Source organism: Geotrypetes seraphini, chromosome 6 (genome assembly GCF_902459505.1).
Source record: "Geotrypetes seraphini chromosome 6, aGeoSer1.1, whole genome shotgun sequence".
Lineage (NCBI taxonomy): Eukaryota > Metazoa > Chordata > Amphibia > Gymnophiona > Dermophiidae > Geotrypetes > Geotrypetes seraphini.
In genome coordinates, this window is record NC_047089.1 from 9236770 (window position 1) to 9252732 (window position 15963).

General features: G+C 42.8%; 1 protein-coding gene across 1 annotated transcript in view; it reads right to left on the reverse strand.

The window, feature by feature from the left end:
• PGM2L1 (phosphoglucomutase 2 like 1) overlaps positions 1-15963 on the reverse strand; it is a 148223-nt gene that overhangs the window by 114473 nt on the left and 17787 nt on the right. Inside the window, 2 exon segments of the mRNA XM_033948576.1 lie at positions 13533-13617; positions 14864-14970. Of these exon segments, the coding sequence (XP_033804467.1) occupies positions 13533-13617; positions 14864-14970 (192 nt within the window).

Sequence of the window (15963 nt, forward strand, 5' to 3'; positions counted from 1 at the left end):
GTATGAAAAAGGCAGATAAGATGTCAAAACTGTTCTCTTTGGGTAATCTTTACTGTATTAGTCCCAACATGGATCCTAGTTTTGGCAATATCATTTTGTCTTCCTCAGGGCACAAACACTATTAAAAAAATAAATAAATAAATCATACATTGTGTGATATTGCCAAAACTAGGATCTTTGTTAGGACGGCTAAACTAAACTAAACCTTAAGTTTGTATACCGCATCATCTCCATATAGAGCTCAGCACGGTTTACAGGTAAATTCAATAAATGAGAGAAGGACATAATAAGAAATTAGAGGTTATGAAGAGGATAGCTAGCTTTATATTTTAAATAGATAGCTTTACGTTTTGGAGAAAAACCAGGTTTTCAGATGTTTTCGGAATAACCTAGGTTCAGCAGCGAGGCAGGGAGGTTATTTCAAATCTCAGTGAATTTGAAGAAAATGGATTTCCCTAATTTACCTGCATACATGATGCCTTTTAACGAGGGGAAAGATAGTTTGAGTTTGTGGGCGGATCTGGTAGTGTCAGGTCTCCAAGAATTCCAGGATAGTGGAATTAGGGGAGGAAGAATGCCATATAGGATTTTGAATATTAGGCAGGTACATTTAAACTGAATCCTAGAAATCACCGGAAGCCAGTGACGTTTTGACAGAAGCGGGGAAACATAGTCAAATTTGCTTTTTGCAAAGTTCAACCTAGCCACAGTGTTCTGGATCCGCTGAAGTTTTTGAAGATTTTTATTGGTTAGACTTAGATAGATGGAATTACAATATTCCAGTCTGGAAAGAATGATTGATTGTACAGTGGTGCCTCACACAACGAACGCCTCGCACAGCGAACGCTGCACACAACGAACTTCATGTCTTGATTCATACAACGAACTTCGTTTCACACAACGAACTTCGTTTCACACAACGAAGTCGCCCGAGCTGCCGATGTATTGCATCCTTCCGCGCAGGCACTGCACTTAACTGCCCTCTCTCACTGTATACAGTCGTCCTTTTAAGATAAACTCAATATTTTTTATATATCATGAAGCAGGAAGGTGATTTCTGTTGAAATGAAACGGGAAATAATTAGAAGGAGTGAATGTGGGGTAAAACAGTGTGACCTCGTCAAAGAGTTTGGCCTCAGCAAGACCACCATTTTCACCATTTTGACAAATTTATCTTTTTTTATGTCATCTTAGCATATTTTATGCTGCAGAACGAATTATTTTTTTTAACATGTATTGTTATGGGAAAACGCGTTTCACATAACGAACTTTTCGCATAACAAACTTGCTCCTGGAACGAATTAAGTTCGTTGTGTGAGGCACCACTGTACAAGGACAGCAAAATGTTGTTGGAGGAAGCAGGATCTCACTTTCCTCAACATGTGAAGACTAAAAAAAACATTTTTTTACCAGAGAGTTGAGATGATCATTAAAGGAAAGTATAGAGTAAATAATGATGCCCAAAACTTTGCTTGAGAATTCGATCTGCAGTGTGGGACCAGAAGGTAGTGGAATGAGCGTGGGTAACTGATCTAATTTTGGGCCAAGCCAGAGTAGTTTTGTTTTGGACTCATTCAGCTTCATTTTTACAGAGGCCCAGGATTGGAGTTTTGTTATTGAGGAGTAGTGGCTCGTGGCCAGCAGGGGGTGCTGTTTATGGGACGATAATGGAATGGATGTCGGAGCATGATAGTGCAGTATTTTTGTGGAGTTTTTCTACAAAAGCGCCAGTTTTTCATATGATTCTGGGTAATTCTAGTTAGAGACAATTCTGTGTCAGTTAAGGACCACGCCCAAATAGAAGCGTACGGAAAAACAGGTGAATAAAAATTTAAATATAATGTAGCTAAGGCCAGAGAAAAATACACTAAGGATTGTAGTAGGCCTAACCCACAGGTGTGAATACGGAAATATCCCTACAGGATTAATATAAGGGAAAGCATAATAATATCTGTGTATGTACTTTGCTGTTGAGCCAAAGCATGGTGGAAATCATGATTACATGTTTACATGGAATCCATTTTGGGTTCTCTGTTTGGACACCATCTTGTGCCAGTGATTAGTTTTCTGTCTTCTTTGTCCTCTCTGAGTTTTCCCGCTCCCAGCAGCGTGGTGTTAATTAATACCACATGTGCTGTAGACTGGCTAGGAAAATAACGTGTTCTAAACTGATGTATAAAATGTATGAAGTATGAATGGCCAAGATATGAATGAAATTATGAATGTTTGGGGCCCCTGAATGTGATATGTGGTGATATAAATGGTTTATAAAAAGAACACTAAGGAAAAATCCTACAGCAGCTTCTGGAAGTAATTAGAGTCAGTCTTAAGAATAGGAAGGGGGGCATTGGAAGCCCACGCTTCAGGGAGAGGAGAGGGGGACTTGCCCCCCTCCTCCTCCAGAGTAAGGTTTCTGTGTAAGGCTATGCAGTTTGAACCTGTCAGCTTAGGAAGAGTTTTTTCCTTTAGGGCTGAGCATTTATCAGCACCCTGTTAATAATTGTAGATTCTTTTTGAATATGTTAATGTTAATTCAGAAATCAAAAGTAATTTTCTGAAACTGTCTAACTTGAAAACGTGGAGGAATTTTTGTCTAAACTTTAAGACCACCCATAGAATTGTTATTGGTTGTTATGATGATGATGTCACTGAAAAGCCAACAGTATATAATAGAAACTCTGGAGCTAGTAAAACGAGACCGTTAGGAGAAGGCCAGCATTTTGGCCACTATAACGATCTCCCATTAGCGCAATCGGTAAGCAATTATGCTGGATTCTTTTGATCTAATAATGGAAAAATAGAAACAATAATTCCATAAATCTTGGTTATAATTTTTAAAACCTTGCGCTGGTGTCATTTTGCATGTATAATTATTTTCAAACCTGAAGCTTTCACAAAGGCGTCAATGACCCTTGCTCAGTTATGCAAGCTGTTATATTTTCGGTGAGGTTAGTGAGGTTCAAATCTATCTCGAGAAGGACAAGGATGTCATCTGCATATGTAAACAGAGTTTCAAAGGGATTTTTCAAAGAACATAAGAATTGCCACTGCTGGGTCAGACAAGTGGTCCATCATGCCCAGCAGTCCGCTCACGCGGCGACCCTCTGGTCAAAGACCAGCATGCCAACCGAGACTAGCCCTACCAGCGCACGTTCTTGTTCAGCAGGAACTTGTCTAACTTGGTCTTGAATCCCTGGAGGGTGTTTTCCCCTATAACAGACTCCGGAAGAGTGTTCCAGCTTTCTACCACTCTCTGGGTGAAGAAGAACTTCCTTACGGAATCTATCCCCTTTCTACTTTAGAGAGTGCCCTCTCGTTCTCCCTACCTTGGAGAGGGTGAAAAACCTGTCCTTATCTACTAAGTCTATCCCCTTCAGTACCTTGAATGTTTCGATCATGTCCCCTCTCAATCTCCTCTGTTCGAGGGAGAAAAGGCACAGTTTCTCTAATCTTTCGCTGTATGGCAGCTCCTCCAACCCCTTAACCAACTTAGTCGCTCTTCTCTGGACCCTTTTGAGTAGTACCGTGTCCTTCTTCATGTACGGTGACCAGTGCTGGACGCAGTACTCCAGGTGAGGGTGCACCATGGCCCGGTACAGTGGCATGATAACCTTCTCTGATCTGTTCATGATCCCCTTCTTTATCATTCCTAGCATTGTTTGCCCTTTTTGCTGCCGTCGCACATTGCATGGACGCCTTCATCGGCTTGTCGATCAGAACTCCCAAGTCCCTTTTCTGGGAGGTCTCTCCAAGTATTGCCCCAGACACCCTGCATCTGCGCATGAGACCTCTGCCACCGACATGCATCACTATATACCTATCCATGCTGAACCCGATCTGCCATGTCGATGCCCATTCCCCGAGCCCTACCATGTTACAATGCAGATCCGCGCAATCCCCCTGCGTCTCCACCCCCCTGAACAACCCCGCATTGTCCGCGAACCCAATCACCTCGTTCATCACACCCATGTCCAGATCGTCTACAAAGATGCTAAAGAGCGCGGGTCCATGCACTGAGCCCTGCGGCTACAATAAAGATTGTCCAAAGAGATTGTCTGTTGACTGTTTTAACATCGCATCTGCCTTTTTCATACATTTGGACTATATCACAAGGCGGACTTTTTCCTTTTTGCTTGTTTGATAGGACGTGTCCCACCCTTAGCTCCTCAGTATCTTCATAGACAAGCAGAGTGAAACCAGGAAAACAAGAATCTAGCAACCACTCCACATATATACATATACAGGTACTCGTCGACTTACAACCTATTCAAGTTACGACTGTTCGACTTTATGATGCTTTTACTACAGTTTCCCCCGCCAGCTGTTAGCAGCCCCAGTCTCCCACACTCCCAAGTATTGCTACACAGCAGTAATAATATAAAGAGGAGGCGGCACCACAACAAATGTTCACCGCAAATGGATTGTGCTGTGATTGACTTAGAAAGTAAGAAAATGTTGATAAAATATTACTTTAAGATGATTACAATATCATTACCCAGTCTAATACAGTATTCTTACCTTTGTCTAACATAGGCTGACTTACATCACAATCAACTTACGACTGCAGACAGGACAAATGGCCCACCCTGCCAGCCAAAAAAACTCCTTCAGGCAAAAGGAGGAAAATGACCACAGAATTGCATCACAGCTCCAGATCGCAGAAACCAAAATAGGGAGGGCCTCTAGAATAGTGTGAATGGCCTAATGGAAAGAAAATTATCAGGTAAGCCAATTTCTCTCCTTCCATAGCATCCTTCCCACTTTTCCAGACCAGTGGAATGTTCAAAAGCACCCTCATCAAGAGAGGGAACATGGAGCTTCTGCCCGCAACCAACACCCAAAAAGCACAGTTACTTACTGTAACAGGTGTTATCTGGGGACAGCAGGCAAATATTCTCACATATGGGTCCAAATGATGAGACGACAACCCCTCTCTCCAAAAAAGCCAAAACATGAGATATCTCTTCCCCCGGTTCCACAGAATGACTGGATGCTTTCTATAGTGCTGAGACCCCAAAACGGGGCCCATGTCAATCCTTTTGGGGCACCTAGGGGCCCCCTCAACCCCCCCAAGAGGATGATGGATGGGATAAGGGCTAGGTTTAGTTCCAATTAGGGACCTGCGCTTTGTCTACTTTTATTTTAGCTAGCTCCTCACGAACACAACCCTCTGAAAATCAATCAGGGTCTACCACTCTTCCATCCTTATTCATGTTTGTCTTCCGCTTCTGGTGCTTCAGCCATGAACACAAAACAGAAATTAGTTACGCAATTCAGCCTTTTCTTTATCAGCTTCTACATATTTCTCCCCTTCACCTTTGAGTCTCACAATGCCACTTTTGCACTTCTTCCTATCACTAATGGTTCCGTAATTAAAGTGCGCCGGACATTAGCACGCCAACAATTGCGTACAAGGCGTATGTGCACCACCGGTCCCAACACTTTAAAACTGGTAACATTACCGCTGTGAGGGGGTATGGGGGGAAGCCCCCCAAAGCATGTAGCAGTCCTCGCGCTCCTGCTGGGGCATGGTTTGGAGAGGTGATCCCCCCAAGTACACTTAAAACTTCCGCTTTCCGTTAAGTTTTTGAAGTTTGGGAGTTTTTCAGTGTAGTGGAGGGGGTTCCCCCCAACCCCCCCAATCGGTAGCATGCCGACTCCCCCCCTCACAGCGTTAATGGGTTTAAAGCGGCAGGACCGGCAGTGCACATACATCCTGCACGCGAGTGTTGGCACGCTTTTGTCCTGCGCTCAATTGATGGGTCACCTCACTAATATATCTAAAAATGTCTTGGCCCCATTTTACCATGTCAGCTATTTTTTTTTCTTTGCTTTCCTGACTACATGACCAGCCTCTCTGAAATTATCCTATCTTCCTCTTCCTGTGACCTTTTCTTTTTTAAGAAAGCTAACCTCTTATTCCTTACCTTTTCAGCTACTACTTTTGAGAACCAAAGTGGCCTTCTTTTCCTCTTACTTTTACTAACTTGCTTCACAAAAAGGTTTGTCACCCTTACAATTACTCCTTTCAGGTTTGCCCATTGCATTTCCAATCCTTCTAGACGTTCCCATCCAGACAACAATTCCTTGACGTAATCCTCCATCTGAACAAAGTTAGGTTTTTTTATAAGTCTAGAACCTGTGCTATTAAATGAGCCCTCTCTATACTCATCTTAATATTAAACCGTGCCATGCAGTGATCACTGGATGCCAGATGATCACCCACTGTAACATCAGAAATACTTTCCCTGTTTGTAAGCACTAAGTCTAGTATGATCCCATCCCTTGTGGTTTCCATTATCAACTGCTGGAACATAACATAAGCTAAGAGTCTATATCTATTACAGGCCGATTACCTCAATTCCACTTTTTATTAAAATAATGGAAGGATTGGTCCAATTGCAATTATCAAATTTCCTTGAGCATTATACATTGTTACACGACTCGCAATCAGATTTTTCGCTCTCAATTTAGTACGGAAACTGTAATGGCCACGATCCTGGATTATCTCCACAATTTGTTCAGTGAGGGCAGTAATGCACTTATATTACAGTTTGATTTAAGTAGCACCTTTGATTTGGTTGACCATAAAACTTCTGGATGACTTTGGTTTCAGGGATTTCTTGAATCTCACACTTATCAAGTTAAGAGTTAACAATGTTAATTCAGCATCATGGAAAACCCCTTGCAGAGTTCCTCAGGGCTCACCTCTCTCCAACTGACTTTAAATGTCTATCTCAGATTAAGATTACATAATCTCAAGGTAAAACTGTTTAGTTATGCTGATATTACTATTATAATTCCCTGTAAAACATTGGTTAGCAAAATAACTCACACCATTGAGGCTGTGAGACCAAACTGAAGCTTGGATGTTGGAATATAAATTGAAGTTGAATTCTGACAAGACAAAGTTCTTTTTTGCCTCTCCTCGACAGCTATCTTTTGATTCTTTTATAACTGTAAATGTCATGCAATATCTGATTCATTCCACTTTTAAATACTGGGGTTACCCTCAACCAAAATTTAACAATGAAAAACCAAATTGATGCTGTAGTTCATAAGGGTTTTTACATTTTGTGGCAACTGCGCACACAGAGCATATTTTGATGTTCCAGCATTTAAATCCTCAGTCCAGTCTTTAGTTTAAGCCATCTGGACTACTGTAATATTGTATATCTTGCGGGTGTCCAGAAAAACATCTGAAGATTACGTACTAATCAGAACACCGCAGTCAAACTTATTTACAATCTGAACAAGTTCGATCATGTCACCCCTTTATATCGAGGTTACATTGGCTCCCGTAGAAGCGCAAGTTATCTTCAAATTGGGCTGTATTTACTACAAAGTCACTACTAGCCAAGCACCTCCTTACCTGATAGATTAATTCATTTTCACTTCTCAGAGGAATCTCAGGAAAACTCATGCTCTTTTCGTATTTCTGTTAACCAATGGTTGTAAATTTTAAAAAATATCATGAGTGTTTACTTTCCTTTCAGGCAGCTACACATAAGGCTTTTGTTATCGACGTCTCATTCCTATCTTCAGTTTAGGAGGCAATTTTAAAAACTCATCTTTTTATTAAGTTTATAGGTAATTAGTATTCATTGTGTTCATTCACTTCTTATGTTTTCTATATTAATCTTTTGTGAACTGCATTGAACTATCTGGTTATGAGGTCTAGAAATTGGCTTATATTATGTTATGTCTATGAAGGAGGCCTGTATATCACACCAATGTAAATATATGCACCATTCCCTCTTTCCAAATTGATCCACAGTGCCTTTTCCTTGCCCTTCAGATCAATCGTGTGGCTTTAATTTTATCTTTAACATTCGCTCTCCTTTTCTTCATACCCTGTCTTTTCTGAACAGATTATAGTCCAGTATAACTTACATCCCAGTCATGGTTCTCCATGATCACCACTATATCCAACTCATATTCTTCCATCACAGCTTTAAGATCCAGAATCTTGTTTCCCATACTTCGAGCATTAGTATATACTGCTTTCCAGACATTGCCCCCTTTTCCCATCAGTGTAGAGCACTGTTCTTCAACCGCCAGTCCGTGGACCAGTGCTGGTCCGCAGGAAATTTCTGCCGGTCTGCACAGAGCCGGCGAGATTGATTAACTTCAGTTTGCTGCCAGTCCGCGCAGGGCAGGCAAGATCGAGATATTTTCAGCTGGTCCGTGCTGGGCAGGAGAGATCATGGGGAGCCTCCAACAATGGCTTTCTCCCCTCTCTGCAGCTCTCCTTACTTACCAGCACAGCGATTCAGGAAGGCAGCCTTGGGGCTTTTTCTGAGTTGTGGCCGCCTCAAATGATGCAACTTCCTCTTTCCTCGGAGGCGGCGTGACCCAACAAAAGACCCGAGGCTGCCTTCCTGAATCGCTGCGCTGGGAAGTAAGGAGAGCTGCTGGGAGGGGAGAAAGCCACTATTGGAAGCTGCTGGGCAAGGGAAAAAAAGGGACAGTTGCTACTGGAGAGGGAGAATGAGAGATGCTGCTGGGAGGGGAGGAGGGAAAGGGGTCTGGGAAGCTGGAGGAGGAGGGAAGGGAGAAGGAAAAAAGGAAGGAAACAGCTGGCAGGAAGATTAGAGGAGGGGAAGGGGAGAGACAGGCATGAGAAAGTAGAGCGATTGATGATGGGAAGGGGTCAGCAGAAAAATAAGCAGAGAGGGACAATGATGGTAGATCTGGTGTAGGAGAGATAAAAATGAAGAGAGCAGTGAAGCTGGAATGAATCATGTAAAAAGGAGAGAGGGGATGCAGGCTGGATGGAAAGGGGAGAGGGGCATAGAAAGAAGACAGATACCATATGGAAGGGGGAGAGGACAGACAGTAGATGGAAGGGGCAGATGCTGGATTGAAGAGTCAGAGAGGGCAGACGCTAGAAGGGAGTGAAAAGAAGATGAAAGCAGAAACCACAGACAAAAGGTAGAAAAAAATAATTTTATTTCTATTTTATGATTAGAATATATCAGATTTTAAATATATATCCTGCTAGAGCTGTTGTTAGACTTAACTGGGGACTGCAAAGCCCAGGCAGTGCTTCTTTAGCTTCCAGCTGGCTTAGGGCACTCTCTGACCAGGGGGCAGTTGCCCTAGTTGCACTCCCCTAACACTATTCCTGCTATGTGTGACTGTGTTATTCTGTTAGCATGATATTTTTGTGTTGCATTCTGTAATAAAGCACAGTTACTTACCGTAACAGGTGTTATCCAGGGACAGCAGGCATATATTCTCACGCTGGGGCTCCGTAGATGACGTCACCCATGTGTGAGAATATCATGCCTGCTTGTCCTGGGATAATTTAGCTTATTCAGTCTTCTTGATAGTAGAGGGGATATATATGAAGAGGAGGGGAGATGGGTTTTATTGATCCTTGCCCTGTATTATTTGTATTTATAAAATGACAATTGTACAGAATATTGTTTCTTTTTATACTTTAATAAAATACATTCAATATAAAATCATAACTGAGGCTTGCGCGGATGGGATCAGATGATTTGCGGGGACCGAGCTCGCAGAGATGGGGCGGAAACCAGGTTTTTAAATTTTAGTCCTAGTAGTTTGCCGGTTCACAAAATAATTCTTTTATTTCTGCCGGTCCACGGGTGTAAAAAGGTTGAAAATACTGGTATAGAGGTATTAAGGGCTAGATTCACTAAGCAAACCGATAGTATACCAATCGGTTTGTGAGCCCTTTGCGACCCAATTTCCCTCCGACCCAATTCACTAAAGTGTTTAGAGACCCCCTCCAAATCCGTGCATGCAAATGAGGGAAATGCCATGCAAATTTGGGAGGGCAGCAATTCACTAAACACTTTAGCCAACACCAATTGGGCTTGCTGATCAGAAAAGAAGCGACTGCTGAAGACCAGTCATTTCTATCCTGGTCGTTCTCCTGCCCTTTAAAACCACAGACTGGAAATTTTTACAGAATACATAAAAAAGGAATTATTCCTTTTTTATATTTTTTTATATAATTGCCAGCCTGTGGTTTTAGCCTGCCCCCCCCCCCCACGCTGATGCCCCCACGCCAATGCCCCCCCCCCCCCCGCGCGCACTGATGCCCTGCTGAATAGAAGGCAGGAGGGATGCCATGTCCCTCCTGCCATCACAAACACCACCTGGCCAGGCCCAGTCCACCCACCCACCCCGTACCTTTAGAAACAGTGGGAGCAGGAGGGGTGCCCAGTCTCTCCTGATCCTCAGGCCTCCCGAATCCTGTGGTCTTCGGGAGCAGGAGGAAGGGCAAAAGTGCTCCTGCTGCTCCGCTGATGCACGGGGAGGGGCCTAAGGCCCTGATTGGCTGAGGCGCCTCAGGCTTCTCCCTTGGGAAAGGCCTGGGGCACCTCAACCAATCAGGGACTTCCTTAGGGAGAAGTCTAAGGAAGTCCCTGATTGGACATGGCTCTAGCACATTTCAAGGGACCCTTAGGCACCTTCCAAATGTCCATGAGCATCTTGACTATGTACTGATGATCAGGAAAAGTGGCAGACTGCAGTTTTTCGTTATGCATAAGAGAACATGCTGCAGAAGCAGACTGAACTCTGCAATATGGGATCCTCACCCAGATCTGGGAAACCTCTTGGATCCTGCTCATGGAGATTTGCGAGCTTTGCAACATCCCCCATGGCAGCAGTGCCAGTCTGCATGAGTAAAGGCATGGTCAGTGTGTCCAGGTCAACTGCAGAATCCTCTGGTGCCACAGTCTAAGACATCTCAGGGAGACTGGGTTTGACACCTGTGGCCTGGGAAAGGGGGACCCCCATAACCAGAGTTTATATGCCTGAGGAGAAATAGAAGGCACCTTTTTCTTTGCCAAATAAGCTTGATACATCATGTTAATAAATTCTGGGGAAAACCCATTATTTGGGGCGGGAGTTGTCTCCTGTGGATCCTTCTTAGAACTTTTGGAGTACTTGTGAGCTTTGGATGACGAAATCACTGCTGTGTTTTACTGGGGCCACAAGGGCACTATCCAGAGCCCCTTTCAATGTTTTAGGGTGCTCTTGGCAAGAAAGAGCAGCAGGACCCCCTTCAAAGGTTGAGGGAACTTCAGCCGATAATATTTCGCCCCTCTCCTGCACTGCAGCGCACATCGGAAAGCCAACCACCGCAAATAGGACATGAATCCAAAGAATCCTTTCCTGGCTCACTCCCAAACTGCCCAAAAATCCATTTTTGGAGACCCCCAGAATCATTAAAACAGGCATCAGCTCTGTACTCACTGTGCCATAAGGTGCTGAAAACTGCAGGAAAGGAAGCTGAAACAGCTTACAGGGAGATCCTCTGCTTCAACAAGCATGCAAACTGGACTGTTGATCTTCTGACTGCCCTACTGGCCAGATACCAACAGCCGGAGACCTCCACCAGCACCTGTATGGATACGATCTAGTGGAGGGACGTAGTCGGCTCCAATCCCGAGTGCACTTCCATGCAGCCACAAAGCCTGCGCTCAGACCCACTAGCGGTCAAACCTGAGGTGAGCAAGCTCCCAAGGGAATGGTCCCTGAGCCCCAATCCTAAAGTGAAGGCTGTCCAGAGGGTACACTTCTAGGCAGCCAACCCTCCGGAAACAGACTTTCCACAAAGTCTGCGATCTCCTGCAGTCAGAGCTGCCCTTGCATGGAACCTCTGAAGCAAAAAGGTGTGAATTGCGATCAAAAGAGTGATTTAACAAAAAAAAAAATCTTATAAAAGTAGAAAAAAGAACCCTCTTCTTCTCAAACCCATTAATAGAATTTTGGATCATGTACATGCAAATCAAATCTAAAGGCAATCCAACTCCTACTATACTTGATGACTGCAGACTGACTCGGCAAATATGATGAGCTAATTGGTCTTTATATGTTACATGAGTTCATCTCAAAATTGAAATTAGCATTTTCCAATATGAACTTATCACTGTATATCTTGGATCATCCAAATGCCTTCAATTCCACAAATGCTGGCATACACAAACTATGGAGGAGAAAGTTCATGGCAAGCAATCAAGCCTATTAGACCTCAAATGACCTCAATGCTACAAAGGAAAAGGAGAGTCAGCAGTGCTGCAGCAGCAGCTCTGGAACTGAAGAGGAAGGGTAGCATTAACACTTGAAGAAAACCGCTTAGTTCCTTGTTTCAGCAGTTGACTCTGGCACAAGCTTTTCTTTTAAACAGGAAACCATGGAGGAAGGGGAAAGAGGTAGACAAAAAAAAAAAGAAGAAAGTGGGTATGCTCATGAAGAATCAGAACTGCTTCCCACCCTTCCAATTTAAAAGCAACAAGCAGTCGAGACTTTCTTTTAAAGCATAAAATTCACTTCCTCACCCACACATACTAAAAAGTGGATTTAAAAAAATCTGGTTATCCAGATCATTGGTGTAAATACCATCTCAACACATGGCTCACTCTTCATGTGTGTTAAAAGTAGCAATTTCCCCATTTATTTGGTGGGGGTTATCTCTTCCACTTCATCTCTTCTCTACAATAACCAAGAAAATCAAGAGACTCTCTGCTCTAAAGAGGGATTACTCCTTTTAACATAGTCTGCTTCCCTTCCTTCAGTGGCCAGAGATAAGATATTTGAAAAATATACTAGCAGTCATATTGGGTCAGACCAATGGTTCATCTAGCCCAGTATTTTGTTTCCAGCTATGACCAATCCAGGTCACAAGTACCTGGAAGAAACCTAAATACAGCTAGAGAATGACACAGTGACAAAATTCATCACCGTTCCCGTCCCCGCGGATAACCGCGGGAAACCATCTTCATGTCATTCTTTAAGGAAAGAGGGAAGAATCAGAGTATGAATGGCCACAACTACTGACCCGCAAGCTTTACTTTGAATAATGCTGGTGTAGAAGGACAGAGGATGAAATAGACACTAGAAAATGACATGGGTTTATTTCCCGCGATTATCCGCGGGGAAGGGAACGGTGATGAATTTTGTCACCGTGTCATTATCTAGTAATAGCAACATCCCATGCTACCAGTCCTAGGGCAAGCAGTAGCTTCCACTATGTCTATCTTGTCTAAACCTTTTTTAAACCCTAAACTGCTGCTATCACATCCTATGGCAAACTAGTTATGTTCTGAAGAAAGCCAAAAGCTCAATCAAGCTGATCAGAATAGTCCGCATTAATCAGATCAGTATATCACATCACACAAAATTGGGTGATGTTTGATTTGTGACACTTCTGAATAAGGCTGCTTACAAATAGTAGAATTTATAGAGAAACAGCTTAAAACAAATTTCAACTGCAGCTCAAAAGAACAGACATTAGAAAAATTCATGAAAGATATTTTTAAGCCACTTTTCCAGAAGAAAGCCCCACTCAAAGAGGTGAACAAATAGGTATAGTTAAAGTATACGTACATTCTATAAACCACAACATTTTCACCTGTATGGAAAGAGAATTACCAGGTTTCACAGGTATTTGCCTAAGATCACTAGAAAGAGTTCTGATAAAATTACAAAAAGGCATTCATGTTAATTAATAAAATAAGGATTTAAAAAACAAAAACAAAAACACAACTTACCACAAAAGGTGTAGGGACATATTTGGAAAATAAGTATACCACTATCCCTTTACTGAGAAAAACTGTAGCTGCCAGTTTTGCAAGTCTATTATAAATTTGGAAGAAAAAAAAGCCAAAGTTATGGATAATATGTCATATTCCCCCTTTCCCTTTACATTACATTAAACACACTTGTTAAGGTTTTACAGTACTCTAAGGGTGCTCTGCAAAGCTCAGTTACCACTGCCTTTTTTATCTGTCTCTACCTACTCATATAGAGGTATTGATTTTGTTTTTTTTTAACATAGCAAGGACAATTTTCAAATACTATTTAACTGGATAGATATCTCTGAAACTTGTCCTAAAATATAAAGCAGGGAGCAAACATGGTCCTCCATGATCATAATCCAGTCGTGTTTTCAAGATTTCCACAAAAAGATTATAAAGATTTGGGGGCCAATGGAAAAGTACTGTAATGAGTAGACATCTTTTTTTTTTTAATGGGAGATTATATTTACACATTGGGGGATGGGGTAGGGTATATTTAATATTGATTTTTTGCTATAATTACTTTAAGAGTGGGTGGGAGGGGATTGATGTTTTTGTTTCAAACGATTGTGAAGAATTTCAAGTGTTATATTGGAAGTATAATGTGTGGTATTTGTACATTTGATGTATGTTTTACAATGATTAAAGAATTTTAGGTTGCTTTGAGAGGGGTGGGTGAGAGGGGGTATATATTTTTGTTCTAGATCATATGATATAGATTTTCAAGTGTTATATTGTAATTGTAATGGATGTATTTATGTACACTTGTTTATGATTTATAATGAATAAAGAATTAAAAAAAAAAAAGATTTCCATAAATAGCAAATAGATCTCATCTACATTCACTGTGGAAATCTTAAAAATCCAACTGGGTTGTGGCCCTTGAGGACTGTGGTTGCCCCCCCTCCCCCTTCCCCTCCCCCCCAAACACAACTTGTATGCTTTTTCTTATGGGAAAGTAGGTAGGTATGGAGAGGGGGTCCGACTAGGGGGAGACAGTGCGCTTAGTTTTGCCTTTTTGAAACTATACATATTCCACAAGAGAAACAAAGCATACCCCCAAAAAAACTCCATAGACACGTTGCAATGAGAAAATAAGCACATATTTTAACTTTGAGAATTGGCTCAATGTTTTCCAGTTACCTTCAGTTTTGAAAAATGTCACCTTAAATCAGTCACTTCTCCACTATATACAGCGGGTTGTTTCATCATAAAGCTGCCCCTATGCTAACGTTTCTTTACATCAGGATTCAGTTACACAGGCATTCAGATTTAACATTAAAAGCTAGGGCTACTAAATTTACCTCTTACTGCTGCAGTTACTAGTTGCTTGACTTCGTGTATCATAGCCAACAACAAGACCTCTCTGGCTGAGATCTAAAAAACTTCTTTCAAGATACCAACACATTCCCTGTGATAACAAAGGAAAGTAGCAGCGTTAATATTTCCTCTCTTAACAAAATAGCAGTCCTGGTTAGCCCTAATGCTCCCTCTATTGATCACATTCACTAATTCATATTTCACAGTCCTGTTTCCCTCATCTTTTACCTCACTAAATAAAATCATTTTTCCTACCTTATCTGGTGATTTCATGAGTCTCTGGTTGCACTTTCTTCTTCTGACTGTGCATCCAATCTTTCTTCTCTTCTTTTAGCCTGTATGCTTCCTCTCCTCCAGACCTCATTCCCTCCCCCAACTTTTCCTTCCTCTCTCCCTTTCTTTTTTTTCTGTTTCTCTTCTTTCCTTCTGTCTCCCTGCCTGCCCTTTTTCTTTCTTTCTCCCTGCCCTCCCCCAAGCCATTGCCACTGCCATCGGGGACCAGAACCCAAACCACCACCAATAACAGGCCCCAAACCGCCACCAATAACAGGCCCGAAAGCTGACGCCGCCCCAAGCTCTCCCTGCTTCGGCCGACCAGCATTTCTCTCCCTGACGTCAATTCTGCCATCGGGGAGAAGAAGGCTGATCGGCCCAAGATCGCGATCAACCTATTGGGGGAAATGCTGCCGGGTCCTGCCTTCGCGGAAACAGAAAGTAGGCAGGACCCGGCAGCAAGAAGAGCAAATGCTTCACTAACCTGTCTCCCGCCTTAGCCCGTAGCGAACGCTTGCTTCAGGGCTCTCAACATGTGCGTGCCAGCTTCCCTTCTTCCCCCCCCCCAGGACATAACTTCCGGTTTCGGAGGGAAGAGAAGGGAAGCCGGCACGCACACGTTAGAGCCCCGGAGCATAAGTTCGCTACGGGCTGAAAACTCCAAGCTGGGTTTTTTTGGGGTTTTTTAATGTTCAGCAGCGGCGGCAGCAGCAAATGATAGCCAGGCGCTCGTCTAAATTAGCTGGGCGGACCGCCCAGCTAAAAGGCCCTAGGGAGAACACTGAACCATCATGTGTCTCGCCAAGATGGA